Source organism: Atractosteus spatula, chromosome 2, assembly GCF_055471065.1.
Source record: "Atractosteus spatula isolate fAtrSpa1 chromosome 2, fAtrSpa1.hap1, whole genome shotgun sequence".
NCBI classification, from domain to species: Eukaryota; Metazoa; Chordata; class Actinopteri; order Semionotiformes; family Lepisosteidae; genus Atractosteus; species Atractosteus spatula.
The window spans coordinates 61,632,341-61,651,509 of NC_142707.1; the positions used below are offsets into that span (position 1 = coordinate 61,632,341).

A 19,169-nucleotide genomic window follows, 5' to 3' on the forward strand; every position below is an offset into this window, starting at 1 on the left:
ACATACACTGAAGAATACAGACTGAAGCAGACCAACATATCAAGGCAAGAATTTTATTAAAGCACTACACTTCATACAAAAGGTCCCATTACCCAAACTTTATTCCCAATGTGCAATTATCCTCTGCTTGTTACATCATACGTGAATATACTGTAACTTTATTTTCCCTGTTATCATTACACATTTTACTTTGAGACATTTCATGAGTCGCAGTGAACAGGACCAACTGTTACAAAAGAAACATAACACATTATATGAGACTGTATATATAACACTAAATATCCAGAAACAAGATATTTAGAAACAATTACTTGGTTTATCTATACAAAGAAATACCTTCTATCCCATCTAAGCTGGTTTCTTGCTAATGTAGTGTTTACTCTTAGCTTCTATCTCTGTCTGGGTCAAAGGAACTAAAATAATTTTAGGAACAAAGGAACAAAGAATTTCCTTACATATATTATTGTTATCAAACTTATTACAGTCGAACATGAGTGTATGTTCAATTAAAAAAATGTAAACAAATCCTAACAGGATACAACTTATTATAGTAGTTTTTAGTGTGAAATCTAGTCACCACAACTAAGTGTTTGCATCAGGGCATTCACCATGATTTAAATTTAATAATATCCTATACTATTTAAGAAGACAATTTACAACTTTACTAAGTAAACACAATACAACAAATGACATAGCCATTGATTCATAAGAAAGAGCGGTGGCATTAATACAGTCAAACTGGTGTACATCCACAGTATATGTCTTGACATTTTTTCAAATCCTTATTGACATCACTGTGTGTATTGCTTACACCCTATGTCAAGTAACTAGTGTTTTTTTTCTTTTGGCGCCAGTATCTTTAAAGCCCTATAATGACAGATAACTAAGAGCAGCAATATACTTACAAACCTGCTGTTATTACAACATCAGATAACTTGATAAGTACTGAAATAATGAATATTGAAAATACAATTTGGTTCCCTTCATGAAACTTACAATGGTTAATATATTACCAGAAATTTATTGTACTATTCCTGTACATTGTACAATATATTTACCTTTCTTTGCTATTGGTTTTCATTATGCTTTACTATTTTAACATGATTTCACAGTATTCCTACACTTCATGTTGCTTTCCTCATATCAGAGTAAACGTATGTAAGGGTCATCAAAGTTTGTATAAGTCTATATAGTTTGAATTCACCTGTTAGCAGCATTACTCTTTTCACTGTTACTCCTTAGTTGTTGAATTCACAGTGCAGATAGATAATACAGGCTCTGGCAAAATAATGTGTTGTGTCTGGAAAGAGCAGATTTTTGTGTTATATACCTTTTTTTAGTTTTTTAATGTTTCGTTATTATACATAAAAAAATCATGTGCCACTCAATTATTTGTGCTCAACATTTTATTCACATCATAGTTCCTCCTCTCGTCTCTTTTATAACAATCTGTTTTACAGATAAAATGGCTCCCCTTAACTTTATAATGATCATTATTGCGTCTTTGTCATTTCAATGTGTATTCATAAAGAATGCCTGATGTAGTGAATATCACTATATCACCCAGGTGGATGCTGCACATTGGTGGTGGTGGAGGGGAGTCCCCATTACCTGTAAAGCACTTTGAGTGAAGTGTCCAGAATAGTGCTATATAAGTGTTAACAACAACAATTATTATTATTATTATTATTATTATCAATGAAATACTTCAATATAATACTGCAACTGTGCATTATATTATACAGTAGTAATTTATAAAGTATACAGTATAAAAACTGAGTGAACTGATTGTTCAGGTCACAGGTGTCTTAATACCAGACTCAGCATATTTCTAAAAGTGTTTGTTTACTTAAACTTTCTGTAATTAGAGTGAAGTCCATGACTACTATATTTACAGTTTACCTTGTTTTAATTCGTTATAGAGCTGTTTGTGCTATTATGTTATTTTCTTGGATTTCAAGGCAGGAAAATAAGCAGTCTTTATTTCAAGAAAAAAATTGATTTCACCACACACTAATCTTGAAGAATTTTAAACTTATTTCTTCTACAATCTAATGCTCTGGAATTTATTGATCTAGGGTACAATGACCCATTAGTTACCTGTTCCTTTAAATATTTTTTCTCAGATACCTGGGAATCTGCAAGTGAAATGCATTTAGATGTCTTGCCAAAATTCTGAGAAGAAAAATTAGAAGCACATTAGCATGGTGATAAAGTACCATGAGTGAAGTGCCACTATCCCTTAGGCCCAGTGCAGTGATATTATCTGGTAGGCATGTACTCCACACAGAATGGAGAGGACTATAAGAGGAGGCTGAAAAGTCATTTCAGCGAGGCGACTAATGTGATCAAATTTGGAAATACAGTTGGGTCTTGACCAGCGTTTGCCAGCGTTCAGTGCAGAGAAACATTTGAATTGCTAAATTTGCATATAACCAAGCCCACCTGTGTACCATAGCATAAAGTACTAAAGTATACAGAATGACTGGTTAAAACACATACAGTAACTAACCCTTCCTTACATGATAAAGTGCTAATGCACTGGCTTTAAGTTCATTTATATAAGATTGATAAACTAAAAGAAACAGTAATCACAGACTTCTAGTAATCAGCAAACAACATCGTCCTGTGCGTCAAGTCTGAATTTTACAGAATCTCTCTGTATCCGTGATTATCACGTCGCACTGTAATAAGGCAATACAGCTGCGGTTAAGAAACTTCAGCTCAGTTTCATCCCACTCTGCTCTTCTTTGGCAAAAGACTCTGTTGGCCAGACCGAAGCGCAAATAAGCAGAATTCCAGATTTTGAGACCCTGCTGAACAGTTTTGTAATGACATGTAATATATATCATCAATTTTTTTGTCTCCTCGTGCACTGCATTTCGTCCTGATTTCCAATCTGAAGCATCAATCGACTGACAATTGCTCGCTTTTTACTACATCGAAACAATTATATTAGTGGGACTGCTAGTGATGATGCCATGCATCGTCATGTAAAGTACTTTGGGAACCTTTGGGCTGAAACGTGCTTTATAAATATATTGATTTTTTTTTAATTATTGAAATGCACACCAGAGAAACTGTTTGCAGCAAGACTTATTATGCTACAGTATTAATCCCAGACCTTCTTTCCCATGTGTATTGGTTAAATTGCTCTTACTGTGCTTTGATTTAATTGCATTCTTCCTGTAAACACCCAGGATATGAAGGAAGCTGAACTGGAAGGAGACCATGTCAATCTATGGCAGACGCACATGCCTACTAAACCCACCACCTGTCTGTGTGGAATCAGCAGTGACACATCTACAAGATGCTGGGCAGCAGGTGTTTCCACAGCAAGCTTGTCTGCTGTGAGGAGAATTTGTTTTTCACTTCAGCACATTGCTGCCGGTCCCTTCTTTGAGCAGGTCTCCAGGCTTCATCACCTCAAAGGTGGTGTGGGTTTTCTCTGTGATCTTCCCTGTCTTGTCTATCTGTCTGATGCTCTGAGTCACTGTTATAGTCACCTGCTTTGTTGACATTCTGTTGGCCTGCCATTTGGTCTGGAAAGATAAATATTTTACCACTATTCAGAAAGTTGCAAACTCTAAAAAGAGGATGTATCTTTTTGTTTGATGTGACAAATCAGTGTAGACATTTGGGTGTGGTTCAGGTTAAACTGTTTAAAGGATATGAAAATGTTGAAAATATTGGAAATGTCTTTTAATTTATTTTTGGATTTAGTTGGATACATTTGTTTGACCTTGCAGACTATGAAAACGTGTGTTTAATATTGCACTGTACATAAAAGTAAAGAGCAGCCACTAGATAATACTAGAATTGTAGAAATGAGCAGTGGAAAAACACATTAATCAATAAGTCTCTTGATCTAGTATTCAGGATTTCTACTCTGAACCTTAAGAGCTGGAGACTTTTCTAGGTTTAATGTCAAATTAGTTTTATCTCAGCTATTTGAACCATTTTTTCTTAATTTAATTAGTAATGTTTCCCCAGGTCTTAAGCAGAAAATGATTTAGACTTATAAAATCTGCTGAACTTTGCCCTTACAAATGTGAGATAACAACTACTGACCTAGTATGTCCACAGACCTGTTTCAGAAAACAATATTTCTTACATATGGCCTTATAACGAGTATTTTAATAATAAAAATCTTATTAATATATTAGTTATAAGTAACAGTATTTTAAATAATTTCTTGATGAAGATGCCAGGTTTGTTTAGGTTTTGATGACTTGGCTTAGTGCTAAAACACACCTGTACAAAACATCAAGCACAGTGTTGTATTTATACTTGCTTGGCCTTGTGAGTGTTGTAGCACCTCATGCAGTCAGTTATGCTACAGACATACCACGAGTGTCAAGACACTGTGGAAAAATTCAACAATTCTACTGTTAAGGCCCGGGGGACCTCATTTATGATGGCAGGAAACTAGAAGCTCACCTCCTCTGTACGAAGGACACTCCTCTTCTGTACTGTGGTGTCAGAGGATGGTAGCGCCCCCTGCTGTTTGTTAGGGGACACTGCGCTGTCGCTGCTAGGCTTTCCATCAGTCAGGCTAGGGTCAGACATAGTGGAGCAGACCTTCAGGTAGGCTTGAGCTGAACTTGGAATCCCATCGCCGAAGATAACTACAGCCAGGGAAAAAAGAGAAAGTTTCTGCAGTTTACTGTACTAATTAATGGTTACCGGAAATCACACACAAACTTCTTTCAGCCTTATATTTGGACAATTAAATTATTATTTTTTTCTTGAAAAATGTATTTGAATATTTTAAATTGTTAAAAGGAATTGACGTTTAATTAATTTTTTATTCCTAGGTCATGAAGAATTCTATACCTTATTTAGTGGCCTAAATCTATTTAAAAAAAAACAAGTCTTGTGTTCCTATGTGGCTAAGCTCAAAACTCAAATCATCAGACCATGGTAAGGTTGATCAATGTAATCATGAGAAAATATTATTGTGCAAACTAGAATTAATGTGAAATTGTGAAATCTTACATACTGTACAATAATCGAAATATGAGGTTGTATGGACTCTGCAAATTAATTCTGAATTATCTTCAATACATTATCCTTCTCCTCAATTTTTGTTTTTTCAGCACTTACTGTACAAAATAAACCTAAACTGGTGGTTTATAAAGCCTACGTATCAACCTTCCCCTTCCAACCACTACAAACACTCAACTTTGACCTGTGTTTGTGTTCAATACGATAGTAAAGCAGTGCTCCTCAAGCACTCACTGCAGAAAAATGTAGCAGTTGAACAGTGTATTATAAATCGAGGGCAGTAGAAGGATGGTCTGCCCTGTTAGCTTTACAATGTAGTCTTAAAATTGCAATAAATTACTCATAATTGTTTTCATTGCTTCTCTGAAAAGCACAACGCACTCCACATGTTGTTCATTTGGAGATGATATACAATACATACAATACACACAAAAATACAGAGGAATTATTTATTAAATTATTTAATTTAATTTTAAATTAATTCAATTATCTAAATTATTAGAGCATGGCTTTGACCTAGAATTTACTGCTTCGTATTGGGGCTCTACTTACGGGCATCCTGTTTTGAAATGTAAGCTCCATATCAAAAGATGCCCACTGCATCTTGAAAGTGATACATTTGAGACTGGCATTTCAGTTTGAAAAGGTTTTACAAAGGGGTTAGACTATGTCCAACATCTCCTGTATCCCTAGCAACTAAACTGCTGTAGCTGTAACCATGGGAACGAGAATCTCTTAGGGAAAGCTTGTCAAAAGACTGCAGCTCTATTATCATCCTCTCCTCAAAGATACTTAGGTTTCTTACAGTAAATTAATAGGGTTCAGTAATAAAATATACTAGGTGATTTTCATATTATTGTTATTTGGCTGTAAATCAGACACAAGTATTTAATGCTTGCAAATGCAGCCACTTGACCATCTGCTCTTAAATTTGACACTACCTGAATAAGATATTCTACACACCTGAGATATATTTTAATCTTTTACAGTTACCTCTTGTAAAAAGTGAACACTGACAGAAATGACAAATACAGAGATAACAAATCTCTTCTCATTACCCAGTTTCTTCATTATGTAGTCTATTTCACAGCATACGTGTAATAAGACAAAAAATTTAATTTAAATTTAATTTTTCAAAAAATTTAATTCCGTCTTCATCAAAAAGCAGTTTTTATCATTCTTACATTTGCATTATGTATTGTTAATGTTAATGCCAGGTCTTATGTGTTTGTTACGTCCCAGTGTGTGTTCTGTGTGTGTTTTTTCTGTTATGTCCACACTGCTGACCCTTGATTGTTCTCCCTTCCCCATTGGCCAACCATCACACCACTGTTTCAATATGATGTCATCATCAATCAGCCCTCAGCCAATCAGAACACATCTTATTCAGCATATAACATGGAGGTTTTCAGCAAGGAGAGGCTTTTCGTTTGACTTCGGTCCCGTTTGGTTTTGTTATCACGCTTCCTAGTCCCTCACCAAAACCCCCCTGCTTCCAAAAGAATTATCCTAAATGTTACACCCCTTTTCCCCTAGACACTTGGGGTCGTAACAGTGTTCTTTTACTGGAGAATTTATACCTTTATTATAAGGGCTCTTTAATTAGTAGGGTTCTGGCAATTAGCAATTGTCAACTGGCAATGCAATTTTTCACTCCCCTACCTTCAGATTTGCTGCAGACGCACAATGACAGCTGCACATCACCCAGGTACTCTGGGGATCTTTGAGATGAAGAGCACTATGTAATGCACATGATCGTTATTAATAATATTAGGACAAGGTTCTTATGCAAATTAATTTTGCCACATTGTATTTTCTGAGTTTTTTATAAGCCCCGAAGGAGAAGGATCCTTTGTTTGTCAAAAGGCATGTAATTAATCATCAAACAGAAAAATATTTGAGAAATTTTGGTTTTCAGTCTAACTCCAGATATTTAAATTTAAACATTACATACAGGCAGAGTGAATCTGTAATGCTTTGCTTTATTTAACTAGTTTCCAAGAATTAAATATGACTATGAATCAGATAAGATCTGCTATGAGCAGTCCATTCCATTCTTGCCAGATTCCTAAAGGATGTTCTTCACTGAGATGGTTTCATCTCAGCTAGACTGGAGTATTGTGATGCTTGTTTTATTGGTCTTAAGAGCCAAACCATGCCAGAATGTCAGCTTGTGCAGAATACAAAACATTTGCTATGGCTGGACATGATTTAAGTGTATTTTGAGAGGGTTATATACATACTGTACCATGAATTATGAAAGTTCTAGGTATGGCCATTTCATAGTATTATTTGTAGTGTTAAACTTTCGTGGTATTCCTTTTACAATGACATACTTCTTCTAAAATGCAATTAACAGTCATTGAGTCTTCACTAGATGCTATTATAGCAAAACCTACTGATTACCTACTGCATATGGTGTGTTTTCAGTATAAATAGCAACAATTATTTAAAATATTATAGTTGTGATTGCTGTACAATTTATAAATCTTTGTTCCATTGAAAATAATATTAATGTGACATCTTGTTCTACAACTGAAAAAAGTGCAACTTATACACCTATCCCTCACTATACAAGCACTTGACCTACAAATTATTGCTACAAGTATATATTTATTTCATATCTTTTACTTTTCAAAGCCATACAATGAAGGTATGTCCCTTGAGATCTCACTTAGTGATTGTTATCATGGAACAACCTGATTTAACATCATGTCAGCAAAACATGTTGCCAGTACATAGAGGTTCTACTTAAAATAAATAAAGATGTCCATCTAGCCATAAAACTAATTGAATTAAGTGTGACTTTTGGGAAGGTAAGACTCAGAATGAAATTTATCCTGGATATAGGGATTAACAATCCTTCTCTTTTGAAAAGAGTCATGAGAATAACAACGTAGTCAGGAGCTCATTTTAATGCCTGATTTGGAAGGATGTCACTTTGTGCTGCAGGTTATCCCTGGTTACCAGTCTGGGGCACTAGTCCATAGGGAAGAGTGCCACCTGCTGGTCCACCAACCTGCAATCTAGTAAGTACAGAGTGATTCACACAGATTTAGGAGCACACACTCTGCGTATTGCATGTGTGATTCTGACCTGCAAGATACATCACGTAAAATGGATCTGGGTGTTTATGTAATATCAATATTAGTAACAACATTAGTAAAAAAGCAAACAGAATGCTTTAGTGCAGTACTCTGCCTGTAAGCATAAGATCTAAGAGCATGGACGTCTGTTCTTTAGTTGATAATACTTTTGAAACAAATTAATGTTAAAAAATATCCTTTTCTTCTGCAATCATCCTCTGCTGGTATTTTAAGAGCTCGAAGGCATTTTGTGAAGTCTTCTCAATTCATAAGAGCTTTTGAAAGACCTTAATTCACACATTCTAATCTGACATTTGAAACAAGGCAGCCTTTCAGTAAAGTACAGTTTGCTTAAATAGATTTTTGTTCTAAGCGGTTCCTGTTTTGTCTTGTGCAACTGCTGATGTATTATTTTGTTGTGAGCAATACATTGAAAAAGTTAAATATTGATCAATGCAGAATCATACATTTGATTTAATCATAATAAGTGTAATCATTATAATTATCAGTATTAAGCACTAGTGTTATTTTGTTTAAAGGTTTGTAAAGATGTAAAAACTGTCATAAATCAAAATGAAAAAAAAAACTACGGCCAGATAAAGTAAATGTTAAATAATTAATTTAACAAGCATGACTGTGTACGTGAATTGGTTTGACTGCACATGTTTCTATGAAATTCCACAATATAAAACAGGTGCTGGGAGGGGTGGTGGAGCAGTGGTTAGCATTGCTGGTGTGAAAGAAAGCCCGAAGAGGGCTCCACGGCCGAAACGCTGTGTTTTCTTTCTTCTCTTTTCAGCATGGAGTAAACCTATTACTCGTTCCTTGGATGACGTCCTTGATAACAATTAGCTGCTAACTAACAGGCTTGAAAGGCTGAATGGTCTCCCTCCTGTTCATAACCTTTCATATATTTTTATATAATTTTACACTTGGAACGTCTTTTAGGGGCATTTCCTTAAAAAAAAACGGTGAATTAGTAAGATTAAATCCTGGCAAAGATTCTTTTTCCTTTTCCTTTGTTTTAACATTTGAATCTCTGTATGCTTCAGTGATGCAAAAACATAAATGTCCGTGTCAATACCGTTTCCATATTACTACTGGGTAACTAAACGGTTTAAGGAATTAATCTCTTCCTTATCTGGTGGAATACAGTAGTTCTATTTTTGACATCCAAAGTATGGGTTTCTATCCATTTAATAAGTAATAGTTTCACAAAGCCATTATACTGTAGGATATATAATGTACCTTCTTCCATATTTATAATAATAATGTTGCACTAAACTTTACATTAAGACGAACATTTCAAAATACAAACCTATCCTGTCCACCCTGTAGCTGTTTAAATGAGCCCTATAATTTATATACAGCACTTCGAATATACTCAGTCTGCCCTGCCTCCTGCTCTCTCAAGATTGTGCCAATTACATAGGCGATGGCCCTGCTCTTTTTCAAGAACACTTGATATTCATCTGCTTCCTGCGTGTCCTTCCAGTCTGGCTCCCGAAGCTTTGTTCTCTCTGTCGTCTCCATTCTCTGACACTGCTATTTCCAGCTGTTGAGTAAGTTGCACCTTTTTATGTAAAAAAAAAGGATATAATCCTTTACCTGTAGAAACCCTTTGAAAGAATGTTGCCATTTCCAGACTTTTGGCTTGGAAAGAGATAACAAAAAAGAGGACTGTCACACGTGATCTAATTTAAATCCTTTGGATTGTCATTCTTACAGGTCTGTTTTTGTTTTTCAGATATCATGGAGCACATTCTGCACTGCAGTTAGAATTTGTCTTCACCAATATAGTATGTTTAAAATCCTGAACACCAAACTTTAGTAGTACTTAATCTGCCCACTGCTCATTTGCATTTTAAAACATTTCTACAATGAATTCAAGTATTACTAGAACTTCCGAATATAAGCAAGGTAACGGCCCATCTACCTCATTTCGTAGTTAGCAGTTAATTGATCCAAGGATCTCATCCAGGCAAAGAAACAGCAGTATCAACCTCAAGAACATAGCTCGGTAACACGTCATACAAGATTTTGAAAGACTTAAAAAGTGCCTACTAGTGTTGATGATTTTCTCTTCATTGATAAATCCTGACTCGGAGGAATGTTCAGAGGGAATGTTCTCAATAGATGAGAGAGGGACGTCTGTGTCTGTGCTGGTCAGCCATGTTGACTCAGTCTCTTTAGTCCAGCTTTCCATGTATTTGGGTTCAAGAGCGTCTGTTCTGCTTCCTCCACAGCCCATAGTGACCTCCAGGTTTCAGCAAAAATAGGAACTGTCTCAATATTCAGCAAATGAAGGGTCTAAGGATGTTCAGGCCCAAGAACTTTTTTGTCTCCCAGAGCAGTGATTGATTATGTTCTTCAATTGATGCATGTCATTAGAGGGACTTTGACACATGCGGAAAAGCTTTTAGATCTTTTTTCTCTGTCATTTCTTTCAGAAATATGCACAATTTTGAGAAGGAGGATTAACTTGCATCTACCTGGTAACATCACTGTCTTCCAGTCCTGCTTTTCTCATCGGTCAATGTTGATGACTGCATGTTTGCAAGACTCTGAGAGACTGGCTCATCACAAAAGAAATTGGAGTTCCAGCAAAAATTGTCAATTGACTTTCCCTATTCCACTTACACAGAGGTAAAAGCTTTGCTAAGGAGTCCATGTGAGGCATCCTCTCTGAGGGAAGTAAAAGGGAATAAAAGGTGTTAGCGTGAGAATGGAACTGTGAAATCTGTAGATGCAATTATTCACAATACATTTTACACATGCCTGCTCTTCACAGTTTTTCGTGCTTGTTACTGGTGCAAAAGAGAACAACATGAATTAACAGGACCTTTTAAAATTAAACTGTGAATGGCACTTGAATATTTAAGCATAATGTCTTTACTAGTTGTTGATAACTTAATTGGTTGTTACAGCTATAATTTAATAAAAATCCAGAGCCCTGCTGTGACAACAGTTTTGTTTGAAGGTGTGTGATTTGTCTGATTCTTCTTGGTCAACGAAAAGGATAGACACATGAACATTTATACCATACAATGCAGATTTGAAGTAGTCTTTTGTCCTGTTATTAAAAATTGAACATGCCTCATGCAGGTCCTTGAATTTTTCAATTAAAAAAGGTTATGATCTCTTTCTCCCTTAAACATTTTTTTTAAATATATGCAAGAGACACCAATACATTTATTGTAGATGGAAAAAGAAATGAAAAGCATGAATATATTATAGTACTAAATACGGTGTCCATTCAGTATTGCACAATATCCATATGACAGAGTACAGGATATTGCAGGACCTAGTAGCATTTCAGACAAACTGTCTGTATCTGACAGCATTTTTTCCAAATGTACTCAAAGAAAATGAGTGATGTTATTTATAGTCCCATAACAAGGATGTTTCAACATCTTTTGAGACAAGGGATGTACAATAGTTTGACAATGGTAACTCAACATGTTTTCTTACATTAACAATTTTCAAACAATAAATAGAAAAAATATAGAGTTACCAAGACATTACCCACAGAAAGGTGAGTATACAGTCATACTCTTCTGTTATATGCAGAGTTGTGAAAACATTACACAAGCTTTGCTTAAAGGTACTCTTTCATGGTATGAGTAACAGCAAATCTTATATAAACACCCTGTTCTTGGAACAATCAAAAGGGAAATCTGAAATCAACAGAACAGAATTTTTATGTGAGGTCTTTTGTGAAGCCCCATATGAAAATCCCAAAGAGAAATATACAGTAGGAATCCAAATTCATGTATACAATTACTGAAGATTGTTTGATGTGAAAAAACAAAGAGCATTGATAAGGACTGACAGCTCATATAGGTACATTGTAATTAATGAAGTACAGCAGGATATGAGGTTTGCTACTTTACCAATTTTATACCAATGATTTGGGTACTGGCATATTAAACCTGACATTTTCAAAGATATAAAAAGGAAGATGGACAACTTTAAGAAAAACTGAGAAAACACTTGAGAAATAGAATTGAATGCAGTGTAGTGCAAAGTACTATATACACATAGCAGTGTACAGTACATTAGAGTACATAAATACACATTTAAATTATATATTTATATCCAGGGTAGTGCAGTTGTCAGCTTTCCTGCTATGCAGTGCTGGGTCCTTTTGGTTCAATTGGGTGCTATAAGGAGTTTGTATGTTCTCCATGTGTTCACTTGGGTTTCATGTGGGTGCTCCGTTTTACTCCCAAATTCTAAAGACATACTGGTAGTTTAATTGGCTTCTGGGAAAATTGGCCCTGGTGTGAGAGTGTGTGTATTTGTGTCTGTGTGTGCCCTCTGATGGACTGGCATCCAATCCAGGGTGTACCTTGCCTCTGTTGTTTGCCAGGATAGGCTCTTGGCTACTCCATGATCCTGGATTGGAAGAACTGGTAAGAAAATGGATGTATATTTATATCTATTAAATTGCAGAATTGATCTCAAGGAGTGTGTAAAGGTAGTAAAGGTGTAAGCTTTACTACATTTAGAATTAGCTTTTATTAAAGATTTCTAATTATTTTTTAGTTGTGTTGACCAAGCAGCTTGGTGCCTCTCTGTGTACATGCATAGGATTGTGGATAAAGAGGCTCCTCTCATTAGAGATATAATAAAAACTGTATCTTGTGCTGAACAACCTAATGATATACAGAGCAAATGGGCTCCATCATTGGCATCCTAATCAATAACTAATTTGTGATGTCATTCCTTAAAAGCAAGAACCCTACTCATTTTCATTGGCTAATTTACTGGCTCCTCATCTCTCTCTAACTGAACTGGCAATCTGACTTTTCCAAAAACATGACTACTATACATGCAGTCCGAGTCAGGAATTAAACTTTTCTCTAAGACACCAGGTCAGAAGAGTGACTGAGTAAAATATAGAATTCTGACCGATTCCATCTGAAACAGAAGAAAACCTGTGTTCACTAACCAACTAATTTTCACTTGATCTCTGAAATAAGACATTTGGACTCTTTTTATCTTTATCCTGAATATCGAAGATTATTCACAACCAAGCTATACCTGAGATAAACTGACTTCTCTGCAGTCTGACCCAAGCAGACAAATGTGCACACACTGTTCTAAATACTACTTTTAAAGACAGAAAGCAGTGTTATGCTACTCTCTTGCAGAGCTTCTTAGCAACACAAGGCAACACTCTTTTTATTCTCTCTTGCACCAGTACACTCCCTGCATAGATCAAGAAGCTGCCAAATCACACCATGTACCAATCCAGCCCTGCTCCATTTTCTCTGGAAGACGTTTAAACTTATCAAGAACATTTGGCCAAGGTACTGTATCTTTGAGTATAAAACTTCTTTACTCACATTATAATTCTTGAGAGTTGAACTATTATTCCACACATGTTTGATGTTTAGTTCATAATACTAAATGCATATTTACTTATCTGAGGATGTGCAGAAATGTAGAATTTTGTGTTTTATTTTGAGAATCATGCACCAAAAATATGTGTCCTAAAAAAAGGATAAAAAAAATAATTGCGAGTCCCAGAGAAATACAATGTTTTTCTCAACAAAGGAAACTATTATTGTATTTGATACCCAATTTCAGGTACAGCATTCATAGATACTGACAAAGTAACTCCAAAGACAATATTTCACTTCAAGAATGAAAAAAGAAGCACTCAGAATTGAATTGCATTCACAATCAAATAAAAGAGAGGAATGCAAAGAGTACTTGTTACTTGCTGGGCTTATCACATCTTATCACATCTTATCACATCTCAAGATCTGGAAAAAGGTTATTTGCTTTGTGCGGGTAAAAAAAAGGAGGTGCAGTTAAAAAATGGATCTTGATTATGTTGTGTCAAGGTGATGTTGAGTGAAAGGACATCTTCAGAATATTATCACAAACAACACACTACTGTAATGCTCACAAACTCATAATTACTGTATCTTTCAATTAACAACACAAGTAAATTTAACTGCTTCTCTCATTTTCATGGCTATTTTCAAACCGTAATTGAATGGAGCAGCAATTTGAAAACAATTCAAATCAAAAGGCTGTTCCTTGAGATTTGTGGGGAGAAAGACAAATGCTGAAAGAAACCCCACAAAATTATAGTTTTTTGTCTGCTTCCGCAAATAGGGGCTTTAAATGGTTAATAATTATATCAAACAAAATAGTAGTTTTTAATCTGTTTTAAATTCACTTTTTATTTTTTTGTGGTTTTAAATTCAGATTTGTGAATTTATAATTATATTTATTCTATATTATCCATCCATTGTGAGGGAGCCAGAGCCTATCCCATAATCCAATGAGTGCAAGGCAGGGTGCACCCTTTACAGGACGCCAGTCCATTGCAGGACACAAACAGATATGAACACACACACTCACACCAGGGCCAATTTTCCCAGAAGCCTATTAACCTACCAGTATTTTTCTGGACTGTGGGAGGACACTCAAGGAAACAAATGGAGAACATAAAAAGTCCACACAGATAGCACTCCAGGAACTGAACCCAGGGTCCCAGAGAGGTGAGCCAACAACGCTCACCAGTAGGCCACTATGCTGCAGTATTGTACATTATGTCTCATGAAAGCTCAGAAGTATTTTTTAAATAAGATTTTATTACAACTTTCTACCTTCTGCTGTATATACTTCACCTCTGCCACTCATCCACTCCATTTACTAAGAATTAAATTAACTTAAATTAATTTCTGTCAAGCAATGACAGGATATATGTGAATTATTTCTGTTGACAACTGCATATTCAAATCTAATTCCTACACATGCAATTCAGTTTAAAAGGGGTTTCTCTCCTCTGTGCCTAAAATAGACATTACAGCCTCTATGGCTATTAGAAATGTTTTTGCATATGGTATGGACTTGTCCAAAACTGCTACTGTGTTGGCTAGATATTGAAAGGATTCTCAGGGAGTCTTACAGAAAGATGTAAAACCCCAAATGTATTAGAGCTGCAAAGCCAAAACAATAATAGCACTTCTACTTTACCATCAAGCAATTTATGTTTTTGTTCCTGCATTGAAAACTCAGAATGACTGAGACAAACACATGGCAAAGCATCTCAAAGGACTGCACAGAAGAGTTTGGTGAGCTCTGTGGATCGTTGGTCTTGCATGAAGGGATATACAGCTACTGTAACTACTTTTCCGCTAACTTTCTTATAGAAAATGTGTCCAGATACCCATGGTCATTTAAAATCACCTTGTATTAAAAAACAAAATATGTTCTTATCTTAATATAATCAAATATATTTATGGAATTACCCAACAATAACATGTATATTGTACTTATCTATCACACTAATGTATTGATTACATATACAGTACAAACTATTAAAAATAATAGTTTTGACTTTAGTTCAACTAGGTAGCTACGTCAGCATGCATAGGCTGCAAAGGAACAGATTTATTCCATGCCGTAAGGAAAACAAAAGGGACAATGTTTTGGCTGTGGAGACTTAGCTGAAACGTTATGTCTGTTTTCTTTTTCTTTCAACATAGTTTTATCTTTGTTGTATCAATACTTTTAGAGGGCATTGTGCATTGTACATTGTACACTGTATAAATACATTAACTACTATCCTAGGAAATACTGTACTATTACAGAATGTACGATTTCTAATTCTAGACTTAAATAAATAGCTACACAGCTCTAAAATATGTTTAAAATTTATCAAGGAGATCCACCTACTGTATTTTAAAAGATATATGAATTAAATACCCATACAATATGTAACTTGCGAAGAAAGCTTGTTGAGCTGAAAGGCAGTCCACATCTATAACTTGGACACATAGTTACAATGTGTTTACTCCTGTGATGGAAAACTATATTTTTCAAATACAAAATAAGATACAGAACTCTTTAAGCATTCAATACTTGATTCTTAAATGTGATCGTAACTTTGTAATTTTCACTTATTAACACAACACACAAGCTTCAACAGACATTCATGGTCTGTCAGACACCAATATTGCCATCCCCTGTGAAGACTCGATTACTGTACATCACCTGAATTCTACATTCTACTTCAAAAAAGATGCTATTAATAAAGAGTATTGTAAAAATTAATAAGTGATTTCAAAAATCATTGAGGATAGGGTGCTATCCATTCTGTGTATTTACAGTGTTTCACAGTATGATGCATTCTTAATCAATTCTTACAATTTGTGATTTAAAACTGTTATATTTTTCTACATACATGTATAAACATCTGTAGAATCTATGTAAAAAAGACTATTCCACCCCCGAGTTGTTTCACTGAAAATTTATGTCAATCACTGCACATCAGAATTTAGGATATACTGTTCCAAAGAAAAGTACATAATTCAAATCCAAATAGTTATTTCTAAACAGATAAAACAGGAATTACCCATTGTTCTACATTATTTTTCGTTCTGTTTTAGACCTACTACTAAAATATAATACTAATAAAATAAAAGTAGAAGAAATGGACTGTTTCTTGAACCTTTATTAACTAAAAAATACATTTTAAGAGTCGTCTTACAGTCTCATAACGTTAAAATGAATGCTTTAGTTCCTGTTTAGAGTTTCACATTATACAGTATGACCATTCGATAATATACTTGATCTGTATTTTGCTGGTTTTAGAAAAATAAAGTGCTGGATGTAAAAGCTATTGTAAGAAAGGTCGTGCCTGATATTTTAATCGCACTTGTATCCTCTTTAGACAAAAGAAAAAAATAGGTTTCGACAAAAAAATTTAATACTGAAAAAATCTTTTGTCATGAATACTATTTGTAATAACCCGGTGAGTTTTAAAGGCCAGATTACAGCTAATCGAGATAATGCAATATGATCAGAATACCTTAATAATTAAACCAATGCTTATTCTCCGTATTTCAGTGTTACTGTTCTCACCAATGACGTTTCATTAATTCCACCTAATTCAAACTGTATATTGCCAGTCTAAACGACATACTTATGAGCCATTATTTACTATGTACTATGTGCAAACCACTAGCTCTCCCAATATTAAAAAAAACAAGTCAATATTGTACAGTTGTACAGTTGGCCACTTACATCCAATTCGTTTATCGTCATGCTTTTGGACGGTCTGGTCAAACCCTTTTCTTCTGATTCTTTCAGACCCCGTGCAAATATAACCCGAAGCTGACGCACGTTGCTAAAAAGCTCAAGATAATGTTTGAAATCTGCGTTCGACTGAAGCGATGCGCCTTCACTCAGTGTGTGATACATTTGGGGAGGGTGAAGAAATGACGTTTTTACCCATCTGTTTAGACAGAGGGAAAAAAGAGAAAGTAAAAAAAATGATCCGTTATTCTCCACAGCTACGATGTCTTGAATTAATTTGGTTTTCCAAACAAAACCGACTGAACTTCGAAGGTTGAATTTCAATGTGTTTGTACTTCTGGAGTTTCGTCCTCACATACAGTATGTAATAGCCTTGCATTGTTAACGTACTGTTGAATTTGCACAATGTGGCAGGTAATACAAAATGACTAAAATGATTAAGATAAAGCCTGTTTTTAAATACATATATATGGATCAGGAACGGGATAACTCAAAGTAAGCCAAAGTTCAGTTTCGCTTTAATAAACTATGTGACTATGTGTAGATTAAACAGAGATAGTCATACTCTAATGTAATGTATAGCAATGAATGATTATCTTATTAGATCTGCGTCATATATACATATACACCTTCGCCCAACTACGAGAAAGCCGCTTTTTCCAGCGGTGGTTGATTGCCTATTCGAGGATCGTAATATCTATAGATTGGCCACTCGAGGGCGCCAAAGAGACCCCTCAAAGCTTGTTCTGAAGTAAATTGTTCACTAATTTGGTTTCACACGGGCGCAGTGGTTAGCATTACGATCAGTTTGTATGTCCTCATCTTTTCCTTTTCGGTTTCTTCCTGATGCTTTGATTTCCTCCCGCAGTTCAAAGACATACTCTCTTCTGGGAAAATTAGCCCTGGTATATGTGTGTCTGTGTGTGTCCTGTGTTGAATTGGTGTCCAATCCAGGATGTATCCTGCCTTGCGCCCATTACTTGCCGGGATAGGCTTCGGCTTCCCTGTGACCCTTTATTGGATAAAGTGGTAAGAAAATGCATGGTTAGATACTGTAGGTTGCAGAACAAGAAAACTCCACATCAGCATTGCCCCTACTTGTGTGGATCTCAGGGTGGCTATTTAGGGACCCTCACACATTAACCCAAGAATGGGAAAACATCATCCTGCACAGTGGGAAGTGTTTCTGAAGGTTTTTGAAATTAAGATTAATTAATCTTCTTAGTTAAATTCATTCTCCTTAATTTTGGTTCCATTAAACCAATAGTTGCAACAATCCCACTCCTTGGTGGGACTAGCAGTAGATCAGGAGTCATAAGATGAACCCACTTGCTGAGTAAGAGACAGATGAGACCCAGGTGAGCTGCGGGAAAAGGATGGTGGTGTATCAGGCAGGGATCAAATCTCAGATTGCGGCTGTGTAGACAGGTAAGCATTCAGACATGCAGAGATTCAGCTGTGCAGACAGGAGCCTCACCGCGGTCGCAGAGCTGCAGCCGTGCCACAGTGGTGGCACCAGGGGAAGAGCTGGGGGAAATCCAAACAGGAAAAAAGTCCAAGAGCTGGAGAAGATTAGGCTAGGTTGTGTAGGGAAAACTTTAAAGAAGCACAGGAAGAAATTGTGGTCGAGGGAACAAGCCAGAGTAAAAATGAAAAAAAAAAATACAGAACACGGCAGTCTTCAAAACACAAAGGGAGCGAGCCTCAGCACAGAGCTCAAACTTTATATCAGAACCTTGAGTAGAGTTAGAGTACAGGTAGCCCTGAATCACCTGGAGCGGTGAAATAGTAATTGCCATCAGGTGATTCAGGGCTCTTGTCAATTGGTGTCCATCGCAACCAGTGCTGAGTGACAGGTGGATGGAGCAGAGGCTGATGATTTAATAATAATAATAATAATAATAATAATAATAATTCCTTACACTTATACAGTATAGTGCTTTTTAAATACTTCTTTCAAAGCTCTTTACAGGTAATGGGGACTCCCCTCCACCACCACCAATGTGCAGTATC

The 19,169-nt window shown here is 35.7% G+C and overlaps 1 protein-coding gene across 1 annotated transcript; it reads right to left on the reverse strand.

The window, feature by feature from the left end:
- Positions 1-500: 500 nt before the first annotated feature.
- baalcb (BAALC binder of MAP3K1 and KLF4 b) lies at positions 501-10,350 on the reverse strand. The gene is made up of 3 exons (XM_088904790.1): positions 10,158-10,350; positions 4,441-4,628; positions 501-3,542 (listed from the first exon to the last, which is right to left on the reverse strand). Exons 1-3 carry the CDS (start codon positions 10,342-10,344, stop codon positions 3,369-3,371), a joined length of 549 nt encoding a protein of 182 aa, XP_088760916.1. The 5' UTR covers positions 10,345-10,350; the 3' UTR covers positions 501-3,368.
- Positions 10,351-19,169: the final 8,819 nt, after the last annotated feature.

What these genes read in the sequence shown, in the direction of transcription:
- baalcb (XM_088904790.1), bottom strand. Translation starts at nt 10,344, where the DNA reads ATGGGCTGTGGAGGAAGCAGAACAGACGCTCTTGAACCCAAATACATG. An exon ending in AGAGAAAATCATCAACACTA is followed by an intron (nt 4,629 to 10,157) that starts GTAGGCACTTTT and finishes CCCTGGCTGTAG; the next exon opens with TTATCTTCGGCGATGGGATT. An exon ending in GTGTCCTTCGTACAGAGGAG is followed by an intron (nt 3,543 to 4,440) that starts GTGAGCTTCTAG and finishes TTATCTTTCCAG; the next exon opens with ACCAAATGGCAGGCCAACAG.